Source organism: Orycteropus afer, unplaced genomic scaffold (genome assembly GCF_000298275.1).
Source record: "Orycteropus afer afer isolate SDZICR_OR568_19922 unplaced genomic scaffold, OryAfe1.0 scaffold00034, whole genome shotgun sequence".
Taxonomy (NCBI): Eukaryota; Metazoa; Chordata; class Mammalia; order Tubulidentata; family Orycteropodidae; genus Orycteropus; species Orycteropus afer.
Window position 1 is genome coordinate 15,281,053 of NW_006921621.1, and position 12,781 is coordinate 15,293,833.

Below are 12,781 nucleotides of genomic sequence, written 5' to 3' on the forward strand. Positions count from 1 at the left end.
AGAGGGAAAAAACTGTGTCGTTACAGAACTTCTAGATGGTAGGGAAGTCAAGACAACTACAAGATAGAACAGACCGTTCTAAACTTGGGAAGAAAACTATAAATCACAGAGTAACCTCAAAGAAAAATGATAAACCTTCACGTCAAAATAAAAAAGAAGACCAGCACAAATATTTAGCAAATACTAAAACAACAGCAACAAAGGAAGTGATAACACGATTAATAAACAAAACAAGCTTAGCACAGAAAATTATATGGAACAAAGAAATCAACACCACGAAAAAGCACATAACAAAAATGACAGCAACAAATTCATATTTGTTGATAATTACATATCTGTTAAGGGACTTATCTCTAAGATTTATAGAAAACTCCAACACCTCAACAGCAAAGGGATTAACAATTCAATTGAAAAATGAGCAGAAGACATGAATAGACACTTCACCAAGGATATTCAGGTGGCCAGAAAATATATGAAGAGATGCTCACGATCATTGGCCATCAGAGAGATGCAAATCAAAACAACAGTGACATACCGTCTTACCCCTGCACTGATGGCAAGGTTCAACAAGATAGAAAATAACAAATACTGGCGAGGATGTGGAGAGTTTGGGACTCTCATATGCTGCTGGTGGGATTGTGAAGTGATAAAATCACTGTGGAAAGCATTATGGTGATTCCTTAGAAAGCTGGAATTGCAAATACCATTTGACCCAGCAATCCCATTACTAGGTATATATCCTAGAGAGGTGAGAGCCAGAACAAGAATAGATATATGCACACCCATGATCATCGCAGCCCTATTTACAATAGCAAAAAGATGGAAACAATCTCTGTGCCCATCAGTGGAAGAGTGGATGACCAAACTATGGTATATACACACAATGGAATGCTTTGCAGCACTAAAGAATAATGTAGAGTCTGTAAAACACCGCATAATATGGATGAACTTGGAGGACATTATGCTGAGTGAAATGTCAATCACAGGAGGACAAATATAGTATTAGTTTGTTGCTGTGGAGGGTCAAGGAAAGGTTTATATATGGAGGAAAACTTTCTTTTTTGGTTGCCAGGGGTGGGAGGGGAGAGTAGAGAACACTACAAAAAGAAAAAAAAAAGCATGGATCCATGTCACTTTGTTGTTGTTGTGTTGTTATGTGCCGTCAAGTCAAATCTGATTCACAGCTACCCCTTCTTGGGTTTCTGAGGCAGTTATCACTACGGAAGTAGGATTGTCCAACCTTCCTCCCGAGGAGTGGCTGGTGGGTTTGAACCACCAGCCGTCTGGTTAGCAGGCAAGTGTCTTAGCCACTATGCTACCAGAGTTCTGTGTATTTCACTGTACATAAATTATATTTCAATAAAATGCATTAAAAAAGGTCAACCAATTATAACATGTGAAACTTACTTGGATCCTGATCTTAAACAAATTGCAAACAAATATTTATAACCTAAGTCAACAGGAAATTTGAACATCAATGGAATATTTGATGACATTAAGGAAATCTTGTTATCTTTTTTTAGCTTGATCATAGTATTCTGGTTACATTTAAAAAGGAGAGTCCTTATCGTTTAGAGACACATACTGAAATATTTGCAAATAAAATAATATGATCTGGAATCTACATCATAATAATACAGTGAGAAAACTGGGTGTGTGAATAGATGAAACAAGATGGGCCATAAACTGATAGCTGTTGATCAAGGGGGATGGGTAGGTGGAGGCTCATTATAGTACTTTCTCCACTTAATTTTTACTTTTGGAAAAAAAAAAAAACCAACAGCGTTCTTGAGATATAATTTACAAGCCAGTAAAATTTCTCAATTGTTAAGTGCAGAATTTAATAATTTTTGGTAAATGTATAGAATCGTCCAACTAGCAACATAGTCTTGTTTTAGAACATTTCCATCCCCCCACCAAAGTTCACTTGTGCTCTCTGCAATTTCTGCTCCTACACCTAGCCCCAGTCCTAGGCAACCACTAATCTGCTTTCTTTCTCTGTAAATATGTTTTTTTCTGGACATTTCATTTAAATGGCATCATATAATATGTGGTCAATTGCTATTCTCTCTCAAAAAAATAAAAAAACAAATCCATTGTCATCGAGTCGATTCCAACTCCCGCTGGGTTTTCAAGGTGGTAAATCTTTACTGGAGCAGATTGCCCCATCTTCCTTCTGAGGAGTGGCTGATGGGTTTGAACCTCCAACCTTCTAGTTAGCAGTCAAATGTCTTAGGCACCAGGCCACCAGAGCTCCTTGCTAGTCTCTCTACTGGTGTGTAAATTTGACATTTTCCATAATAAAAAGAAAAACAACTTTTGTTGAACTGAACAATGACTTACGTTTCTTGTGCTTTGCAATGGGCTTTCACATACCTGGTGTCCCTGGGTGGTGCAATTGGTTAAGTACAGACTACTTACCTACCCCAGGACCTCTGGTAGTATAGTGCCTAAGGCATTGGACTGCTAACCAGAAGGTGGCAGTTCATGCCCCCCAGCCACTGCTTGGAAGGAAGGTTGGGCAATCTGACTCCATGGCAGTGAGTTTGGTTTTCCTTGGTTTATGTGCTGCCAAGCTGATTCTGACTCATGTTGTTGTTAGGTGCCGTCAAGTGGGCCCCAACTCATAGCAATCACGCCTTGAGTTTCTGAGGCAGTATCACTACAGAAGTAGATTGCCATTTAATACTATCAAATAAATTGCAATTTAATATTATAGCCTCCCACCCTCCGGGACTCTCTATCACCCATCTCTGCCTCCCCCCCCTTCTCATATGCCTTATAATTGATTTTGTTGTGTGTCTTTCTACTGCCACTGGAATGTAAGTTCTCAAGAGGTCAGGGATTTTTGTCTCTTTCATTCACTGCTATATTCCCCGGCTTCTAGAACTGAGCCTGGCACACAGGAAGCATCGATCAAATATTTGTTGAATGAATGAGCAGATTAAATAGGAAGGCCACATGTAAACCAAAACTTGAAGGAGGTGAAGTGGTGAGCCATGAAGCCATCTGGAAGAAAAGAGTTCCAGACAGAGGAAACAGCAGCTGCCAAGGGACCAAGGCAAGAAAGTGGTTGGCATGTTTGAGGAAGAGCCGGAAGCTGGTGTGGCTGGAGAAGAGTGAGCGAGAATAATAGGAGCTGGGATTGAAGAGGTATATGGGATATAAAACCTTGTGGGATTTAGGATTATTATCCTAAGTGGGGTGGGAGCCACTAAAGGATTCTAAACAGAAGAGGGTCATGATCTAAGTTAAGTACTCATAGGGTCACTCTGGCTGCTGAGCTGAGAATGAACTGTAGTAGAGAAATGGGGAGGGAGCTCTGGTGGCGTAGTGCCTAAGGCATTTGGCTGCTAACCAGAAGGCACGCGGTTCAAACCCACTAGCCACTCTTTGGAATGAAGATGGGGCAATCTACTTCCGTAGTGATACTGCCTCAGAAACCCAAGGAGGGGTCACTAGGAGTCGGGTCCGACTCAACAGCACATAACAACAACAATAACAACAGAGAAATGGGGAAGGAGCCCTGGTGGCGCAGTGGTTAAATGTTAGGCTGGGAAGTGAAAGTTCTGTGATTGGAACCCAACAGCCTCTCTGTGGGAGAAAGATTACAGCCTTGGAAAACCTATGAGGCAGTCCTACTCTGTCCAACAGGGTCACTATGAGTCAGAATTGACTCAAATGCAACAGGTTTTTGGGGAGAGGAGTGTACGTGCCTGGGGATAGGCACGTACGTGTTGTCAGCGTCTGCACAATAATACGTTATTTCCATTTCAACAGATGTGAACACCCCGCAGCTGCGCAGGCAGCCCAGGGTCTGGGCGGGGCGGCGGGTCACGTGACAGCCGGGTGGCGCCTCCTGGCGGTACCTGGCGAACTGTGGCGGTGGGGATGGCGGAGACCGTGGCTGGAGCGCGGGAGCGCGGAGAGTCTGGGGAGGCGGGACAGGCGGGCCGCAGAGCCCTGTACTTCTGCGGGAGCATCCGCGGCGGAAGGGAGGATCGAGCGCTGTACGGACGGATCGTGTCCCGGCTGCGACGCTACGGGGCGGTGCTCACTGAACACGTGGCTGCGGCCGAGCTGGGCACGCGCGGTGAGGCGGTCAGGACGGTAGTGGGACAGTCGGTCGGGGGCCGGAGGGGTCTGGGTCTGGGTACCCCTCTACCGAAACTGCACTGCAGGCATTGCCCGCCCGTGACTCCGCGGCGTGTCCCCACGGCCCGGATCCCGCCCTCTTGCCGTGGATGCTCCACCTACAGTCATTGCCCTGGAAGGAGACCAAGCCAAGGCTCAGGACCGCATATATCTCAGTATCCTTGAGGTGTGAGCTGCATCTCATCGTTTCAGATATTATCTTGACTTTTAGTTCGTTTTTGGAAAACTTTATTCTGTTTCCTCTAGGGGCGTCTATAGTGAGGAGCAGAATAGGGTGGGAGTGCAGTTTGCGCAGTATCCACCTCATCGGCTGGCCTCCTCGCTGTAGTTTTTCCTCCTTTGAGCATAGCTTAAGCAGCTCTGGGCTCTGGTGGCATGATGCCTAAGGCATCTGACTGCGAAGCAGAAGGTTGGCGGTTCAAACTCACCAGACACTCCGCGGAAAGAAGACTGGGCAATCTACTTCTTTAAAGATTTACCACCTGGAAAACCCAAAGAGACTCACTATGAGTGAATTGATTTGATAGCAGTGAGTTTGATTTGCTTTTTGAGCATAGCTTAGGCCTCACTTTGGTATTTTTCGGCATTGTCTGGGCCTTCACCTCCCTGACTCTGTGCAGGCTGAGGTCATATCTTTGTTTTTATCCTTGCTTATGTGGTCTTTTAAATATATATATATAATAAATATATAAAATTTAATATTTGTTGAGACTATAGACAGCAGAATATACAGATTCAAGTTATACATGTACAATTCAGTGATACTGATTACATTTTTCACATGGTACAAACATTCTAACCTTCCTTTACCAAATTTCCCCTCTTCCATTAATATTAACGGGAGCTCTGGTAGCATAGTGCCTAAAGCACTTGACTGCTAACCAGAAGGCTGGCGGTTCAAACCCACCAGCCACTCCTCGGAAGGAAGATGGGGTAATCTACTCCTGTAGTGATACTGCCTCAGAAACCCAAGGAGGGGTCGCTGAGTCGGGTCCAACTCGACAGCACATAACAATAATTAACTCTCAGCCCCTAAATTCCTATCTACTGTTTTGAGTTGATCTTGTCAGTTTGATCTCATATAACCAAACTCCAAACTCACTGCTGTCGAGTCAGATCTGACTCATAGCGACCCCTCCTTGGGTTTCCTAAGCAGGAGTAGATTGCCCAGCCTTCTGGTTAGCAGTCAAATGCCTTAGGCGCTACACCACCAGAGCTCCCTTGATCCCATATAGATAGTTCTTAAAAGAGTGTAATACTCAAGGCAGACCTGAGGTCTTTACATAAGTGGTTTCCAAAGAACCAAACCCACTTTCATGGGATTGATTCCAACTCATAGCAACCCTGTAGGACAGAGTAGAGCCGCTCCCAAAGGGTTTCCAAGGCTGTAAATCCTTGTAGAGGTAGACTGCCTCATCTTTCTCCAAGTGGCTCATGGGTTCAACCACCTTCTTCTAGTTAGCAGCCAAATGCTTTAACTAGTGTGCTAGCAAAGCTTCTTTAGGAACTTTGAAAATCTGAGTTCCCTCTGGTGGGAGGTATTGAATGGGGTGTAAGCTCACTGCCTCTTGGTGGCTGTGCCTCCGAGCCTCACTACTCAGTTGGCTCCCGTCATGTCTCCTTCCTTGCCTTTGGTGACATAACAGAATCCCTGTTTCTAACCACTAACCTTTTCTCCTTTGTAGACTCTCCACTGAGCATGTGGCAGGAGACACAACTTCCCCCATGTTCTTGCTAGAATTCTCACCTTTTTCACCAGCTTTCAGCTATTTTCACCTAGTATCGGGTGGGAGACCTGCCATTGTTTTAAAACTGCAAAATGTGCTTCAGCATCTGTTCCTCCACTTGAAATGAAGTTAATCCTCCTGCTTTCTCTCCCCTTTTCTGTCAAAGCCATCTTAACTCTGACAGACCTCGTCCTTTTTATTTTTATTTTTTTTGGTTTTAAAATGTTATTTGCATATTTTAAAAATTGTGCATTCCAGTCACTAAAATAATTTGAACAACAACAAAAAAAATTACACTCTGATTACACTGCATTTTACACCTGCAGGACTCCTTGGACCAGCTTTGCTTTTACTTTATATTTTCATTCACTGTCATTCCACTCAGCTCCTTCCTTCATCAACATGCAAGTTCTTTTCCTTCCCTACCCGTCTGATAGGCTGATAGGAGCTGCAGGCGCCACCTTTGCTGTCAGTAGTTATCGATTGTTTGATGTGAAAAGGGGCAGCACGATCATTTAAACTTGATTCAACCTCTTTGCAGCAGAAAGAAGGAGAATAAGGCAATGCTGGTGAAATGTGCAGTGCATATTGGCTGTGTTGCCTCATTACAATTCGCCCGGTTTCTTTTGAAGGCAGTGAATCTTTGTCTTGCGTTTGCTTTCTTCAATTTTAACTTACTGAATTTCTCCATTCAGCCATATTGGGTGTGTCAGGCATGGTTGCAGAGGAAGCAAGAGAGGGACGAGTGAGCGGAGTCTGTGCCCAGTGGCTGCCGCCAAGTCCATACCCCGTTTGAGGTCACCCTCTGCCTCTCTCTAAATCCTCTGTTCAGGCTGCTGGTAATGTGCTTTGCTCTTGGCTGCTGGGTTTTTCTAAAACACAGACTTGATCCATTGGTCTGAGATCTCTCTAAACCTTTCCATTTGAAAAGTGTGCCTACTGCTCTTGTACGTCTCAGAAAACCTTAAATGGTTCTCCATTGCTCTAATTAGGCAGATTGAGGTTTTGTGGGGCCTAAAGCAATTTTGAGGAGGAGCTCTAGTAGCCTAAGGCACTTGACAGCTAACCAGAAGGCTGGTGGTTCAAACCCACCAGCCAGTCCTGGGAAGGAAGGTTGGGCAATCTACTTCCTCCGTAGTGATACTGCCTCGGAAACCCAAGGAGGGGTCGATATGAGTCGGGGCCGACTCGACGGTGCATAACAACAACAACAAAGCAATTTTGAAGGAGCTCTGGTGATGCAGTGGGTAAGGGATTTGACTGCTAACTGAAAGGTTGGTGGTTCAAACTCACCAGCTGCTCAGTGAAAGAAAGATGGGGCAGTCTGCTTCTGTAAAGATTTACAGCCTTGAAAACCCTGTGGGGGTTGCTATGAATCTCAGTCAAGTCAATGGCAGTGAATTTGGTTTGGTTTAAAGCATTTTGAGAGACCTCTTTAAGAAAACAGAATTATAGAATTGCTAGGGCCTTGGGAAGGGCCTGGGAAAGCAAGGACCCCTACAGCTTAAGCTTCACTCCTCTCCTGGTATATCCACCCCTACCTCGTGGTTCTGGAACTTTAGTGTGCCAAGTATCATCTGGGGGAGCTTGTTTAAAATGCCGATTTCCCAGCCCCCATAATCCTAATATCGAGCAGTCTAGGATCAAGCCTTGGAATCTGCATCTTTAGCAAGCTCTCCAGTGATTCTCTGACGCAGGTGGCTGTGGACCTCACCATCCCAGAGAATAATGTTTAACAAGCCAGGCATGAGATCCTCACTCTCTGGCCCCAGTTTGCCTCTCCCGCCTTTGTTCCACCACTTCCTTCACCTTAGGGCAGTGGTTCTCAAACCTCACTGTGGGTCAGAATTGCATGGAGACCTCATGATGGCACAGAGGCCCAGGCTACTTGGCACCTGGGTCTTTGCATTTTTACCAGGTTTTCCAGGTAATTCTTGTGCCACCAGAGCTTGAGAACCACTAAATTACTTGTTCTCCATCCTTTCCTTACACAGGCTGGTCTGTCTGCCTTTTGTCCCCGCTGGGATGCTCTTCCTACCCCTCTCCACCTAATCACTCAGACCCACTGTGGATTACTCCTTCCTTTAATCTCATCTGTTTGCCCATCTGGCCCTAATCACACATCCCATCTTGCACAGGATTGAATTTTTCTTGTGCACATTTCCTCACTCCTCTTCATGGAATCTTTGTGTTGGGAGGGCCCTTGAAGGTCATCTCATACCTCTCTGAGGCAGGTGGATATGCAGGGGTGCGGTGAAGACAGAGGAGTTACTGAGAGGGAAATCCTTGACCAGCGCTCCCTCCACCACAGGCGAGGAGGCTGCTGGGGGTGATAGGCTGATCCATGAGCGGGACCTGTCCTGGCTGCAGCAGGCAGATGGTGAGTGATTCTCCTCCTACACACACACCCCTCTGGGATGATGGGTTCCCTGGACATCCCTGGGCTCCACACACACAATGAACTCCCTAGAGCTCCATCATCACCACCACCAGACTGTCTGTCATCTCTTTCTTACAAGCCCCAAGTGCTACAGATGCGGAGCCTTTTACTCAGTGTCCTTTCTTCCCAGTGGTTGTGGCTGAAGTGACGCAGCCGTCCTTGGGTGTTGGCTATGAGCTGGGCCGGGCTGTGGCCCTCAACAAGCCAATCCTCTGCCTTTTCCGCCCACAGTCTGGGCGAGGTGAGCACTCCGAGCCCTAGATGGCCAGCCCCTCCCTCCCCAGCCTTCTGAGCACCCATCCCTCCTGTCCAGCCCTGGTGGGCTCTGAGTACAACCCCCAGCAACAGACGGGGGAGTGAGGTGGGAGAACAGGGCATGAGGTGCCACCACCTCCTCCGCCCTTCCCAGTGCTTTCAGCCATGATCCGGGGAGCAGCCAATGGCTTGCGGTTCCAGGTGTGGGACTACGAAGAGGCAGAGGTGGAGACCATGCTGGATCGCTACTTTGAGGCTGATCCTCCCCAGTGGGCAGCTGCCTCCCATGACCCAACTGCTTGACTGCACATTATTCAATCCTCTGGTCCCAGACACTGTTCTAATACCATTCCTGTTCTTAGCTTCAGTACAGATTAAAAGACATGTTTAAAATTCTGTGTGTCTGTATACGTTGTTGTTGTTATGTGCTGTTGAGTCGGCCCCGGCTCATAGCAACCCCTCCTTGGGTTTCTGAGGCAGTATCACTACGGAAGTAGATTGTCCCATCTTCCTTCCGAGGAGTGGCTGGTGGGTTTGAACCGCCAGCCTTCTGGCTAGCAGTCACATGCCTTAGGCACTAAGCTACCAGAGCTCCTTCTGTATATGCAGTTGGGAGGAATTAGGTCCTCAGTACTATCCTTCCCACCCTACTTCATTCTAAGCTGTAGAGACCTTTTAAAACTCAGTAGGCCCTCAAGAGGATACCTCCTAGTACCCTCAAGCCCCAGCAGGAACACTGTGAGTTATGGGGAAGGTGGGAGCAGGGATGGCGGTGCCTCACTCTGTCTTCTCTGAAGCTGGGCTGGGTTGGGACAGTGCCATCTGCACCTGGCCCTGTACCCTGTGGACCTTCATTCCCCTTTATCAGCTTTGGGCCCTTCTCTGAGGACAGAAAAGTCTAGAGGTCTACAGAAAAGAATGAGGAAGGCTGTTTTGGGGATGGTGACAGGGATTTGAACTTGGTCCATGGTGAAGCTGCCTAACCCACTGTGGTAGATAGTTTGTGTGTCCACTTGGCTGGGCCTGGTTGAGTGGCTGGGCAGCTGGTGGTAGTTATTCTCCATGAGGAGACTGGCAGTCAACTCCACGGTGGGATCCACCACAAGCAGCTGAGTAGCTGCCTTTGGGATGTGGTCTGCTTCCTGTATATAAGGAGAAGCCTTGGGAATTGTCTCTAGTTTATGGCACACTTGGAGCCTGCATGTAGCCATGTCTTTCTTGAGCAGCCTGCCATGCTCTGCCGACCTTGGGACTTAACAATGGACTTGAATTAATGGCCTGCCATGTGGTTTGGTAACATCAGGACTGTGCCTTTTTACTCGTCAACCTTGGGTTTTTCAGCCTCAGCAGCCAGCAGCCAGCAGCCAGCAGCTTTCTGAGTGAAGAAACGCCTCTAGCTCCAGTTGGCCAGGAGCAGGAGACAGAGCTGGACCCCAAGGTTGAGGGACTTTCACACAGCCCCTAGAGCCTGGCACTTGAACTTGGACTTAAAGCCTCCAAATTGTTTGTTAAGGCCATCCCATTTGTGGTATATTGTTGTCAGAGCAGTACTAACTAGGTAACCAGAACAACCACTTCCAGAGAAGTATGTGAAAAAAAGTTTATTCAGTAAACAGAAGGTGCTGTAGACACTAGGAGTCATGCTCCACTCAAGAACAGCAGCAGCCTGCCTCCCTGCCCGCAGCCCCATGGCTCGGGGCTCCCGGCGCTCCTTTGTCCAGCCCCTCAGTCTCAGTCATAGGCCTCATCATCATCTTCCTCATCACCAAAGAAGAAGGTCTCTCGGTCCAGGTTCTCAGATTCCTCGTCGTAGGAGAAGCTGTCGTTGTCCAGCTCCTCGTCAAACTCATCCTGCTGCCACTCGGGCACATCGTCCTCATCCTCGTCCTCATCCTCGTCCTCGTCCACCTCCAGCCCCGAGGAGCCCTGGGGTCTGGGGAGGGCCACCACACTCAGCTTGGAGGATGCCTGACGTCTCCCACTCCCCCTCCACTTGGACCACCCTACTCACTGACTGCCAGGCACGTTAGAGCCTTTCGCCTCCCTGGCTTCTGAACTTGATGGACTCTGGAGACCAACCCGGAAATCCTGACAAGAGATGGAGCAGGACAGTAGGCACTGGTCTTTATGCCTAGCTTTCCTTCAACCAGTGTTTCCGGAGGGCTGACTAGGTGCCAGGCCTCTGCCAGGAATGTGCTCACTTCTCCCTTCCCTCATCACAGCACTCACAGACCACTGCCTTTTGTGTGATTTAACTCAGAGACGTCTCTAGGGATATGCGGTGAGGACACTACCCCTGCACTTAAGGAACTCACAATGTGGCCACGTGTGGGATTGGCAGATGATGTTTCTACATGTGTATTTGTATGTGCTGTGAGAATGTCCAGGTGTATAGTAGAGCTGACAACGGGCAAGGTTGTGGTGACTTCTTGGCCACAGCCAGCTACCCAGAGGAACTGAGAAGTTGGAAATGTGGGCTTGGGACCATGGTCACAGGAGACATCAAGCTCAACTGGCATAACATACTACACAAAAACATTGTTCTACATCCTACTTTAGTGAGTAGCAACTGGGGTCTTAAAAATTTGCAAGTGGCCATCTAGATGCAACAATGGGTCTCTCTCCTCATCTAGAGTAAAGAAGAATGAAGAAAAGCAAAGATGCATGGAAACAATTACTCCAAGGGACTAGTAGACCATGCGATCCTCAGCCTATATGACCCTAAGAGCAGAAGAACTAGATGGTGTCTGGCTACCACTGTCAACCACTTCAGGGGGGACCAGTACAAGAGATCCTGGATAGAGTGGGAGAAAAAAAGTGGAACAGGGGGGACCAGTACAAGAGATCCTGGATAGAGTGGGAGAAAAAAAGTGGAACAAACCTCAAACTCATAAAGGAAAAAAAAAAAAAAAAAAAAAACGACTATGTTTGGTGGTGTGATAAAACCTGGTGAGTCCCCTAAGACTATGGCCCCTAGTTATCCTTCAGGTCTGAAACTGAACTTACTCCTGGGGCTTCCAGCCAAACAACAGACAGACATATGGGGTGAATATATGCATCAGGTAAATACACTCCTTAGAGCGATCAAGATCAATCATGGGAGAACAGTCTTTGCACAGGGAGACAGCTTGGGAGGCAGGAGTACATGGGAGAGAAGGACACAGGGAAGAGGTAACTACAGGGAGGAAGTGGAAAGAGCTGTTCCATTGTGGGGAATTGCAGTCAATGTCATGAAACAAAATGTGTATGAACTGCCTTATGGAAAATGGATTTGCTTTGTAAACTTTCACCCAAATTGCAATTAAAAAAAAAAAAGGAATTTATAATGTGTGTTTATGTCTTGTCTGCCCAACCAGTCAGTAAGCTCTCTGAGGGCAGGTTTCATAGTTTTACACTCAACATGAGTGCATTAAAACTGGAAAAATGCTCAGAGATCCCTTAGTCCAGGGGATCCCAATCCTAGCCCATACTCCTGGGATTTTGAATCCATACATCCGGAAGGTATAGTCTGAAAAAGTTCCCCAAATGATTCTGATGAGCACCTGGCCAAACACCCCTGATCTGGGATAATCAAGGCCAGCCGTCCCTTTATTTTGGGGCGATCTAGTAAGAATAAGTAACAGTGCAACATCATTCCACGAGCCAGCGAGGGGACCAGGACGTGTCCCCAGGCCTCCTAACATCCATTGACCCACAGTCTTTCCTTCTGGGTTCTCCGCAGTGCAGGGCTGTGCTGGAGGAGGACGAAGAACCTCCATGTGCAAGGGGAGGAGAGGCGTGGCGATGGGGTTACCTGGGTGGAATGCTGCAGGATGGCGAGCAGCCTCTCCTGGATGCGCCGCAGCAGCTCCATGCCTGTGTTGAGGCAGTCTGCCCGCAGCAGGCGCAGCGAGGACGCCAAGTCTCTGCTCCGCAGCAGGGTGTCCTCTGCAGGGAGGGGGCAAAGGTCATGGGGCTGTTGCCCCTTCTTTCCTTTTCATCCACTCTTTCCTTCAACAAACACCTAGTGAACAGCTACCAAGTACCCAGAGCTCTAGACCCTCCCTCATGGAGCCTCCATTCTAACAGGGGCAGAGAGACCACCATCAAATAAAATGTTAGGTATATCAGTTCTACCCAAAGCAATCTATACATTCAATGCAATCCCAATCCAGATCCCATCAACATTCTTTAGGGATATGGAAAAAATGATCACTAACTTTAT

At 47.3% G+C, this 12,781-nt stretch overlaps 2 protein-coding genes across 2 annotated transcripts in view; one reads left to right on the forward strand and one right to left on the reverse strand.

Annotated features, from left to right (window-relative positions):
* Nucleotides 1–3,891: 3,891 nt before the first annotated feature.
* Nucleotides 3,892–8,880, forward strand: DNPH1 (2'-deoxynucleoside 5'-phosphate N-hydrolase 1). The gene is made up of 4 exons (XM_007936312.1): nt 3,892–4,093; nt 8,194–8,262; nt 8,453–8,563; nt 8,732–8,880. The coding sequence occupies exons 1-4, from the start codon at nt 3,892–3,894 to the stop codon at nt 8,878–8,880; spliced, it is 531 nt and encodes a 176-aa protein (XP_007934503.1).
* A 1,428-nt stretch (nt 8,881–10,308) lies between these two features.
* CUL9 (cullin 9) overlaps nt 10,309–12,781 on the reverse strand; it is a 46,556-nt gene continuing 44,083 nt past the window's right edge. Inside the window, exons 38-40 of the mRNA XM_007936214.2 lie at nt 12,371–12,504; nt 10,589–10,665; nt 10,309–10,510 (exon numbers count right to left, since the gene is read on the reverse strand). Coding sequence (XP_007934405.1) covers nt 10,309–10,510; nt 10,589–10,665; nt 12,371–12,504 — 413 coding nt within the window. The remainder of the gene's footprint in view (nt 10,511–10,588; nt 10,666–12,370; nt 12,505–12,781) is intronic.

Bases quoted from the DNA above. Each gene is read 5' to 3' on its own strand.
- DNPH1 (XM_007936312.1), top strand. From the start codon at position 3,892: ATGGCGGAGACCGTGGCTGGAGCGCGGGAGCGCGGAGAGTCTGGGGAG. The intron at 4,094-8,193 runs GTGAGGCGGTCA...CCTCCACCACAG, and splicing joins GGCCGAGCTGGGCACGCGCG to GCGAGGAGGCTGCTGGGGGT. The intron at 8,564-8,731 runs GTGAGCACTCCG...CGCCCTTCCCAG, and splicing joins CCGCCCACAGTCTGGGCGAG to TGCTTTCAGCCATGATCCGG.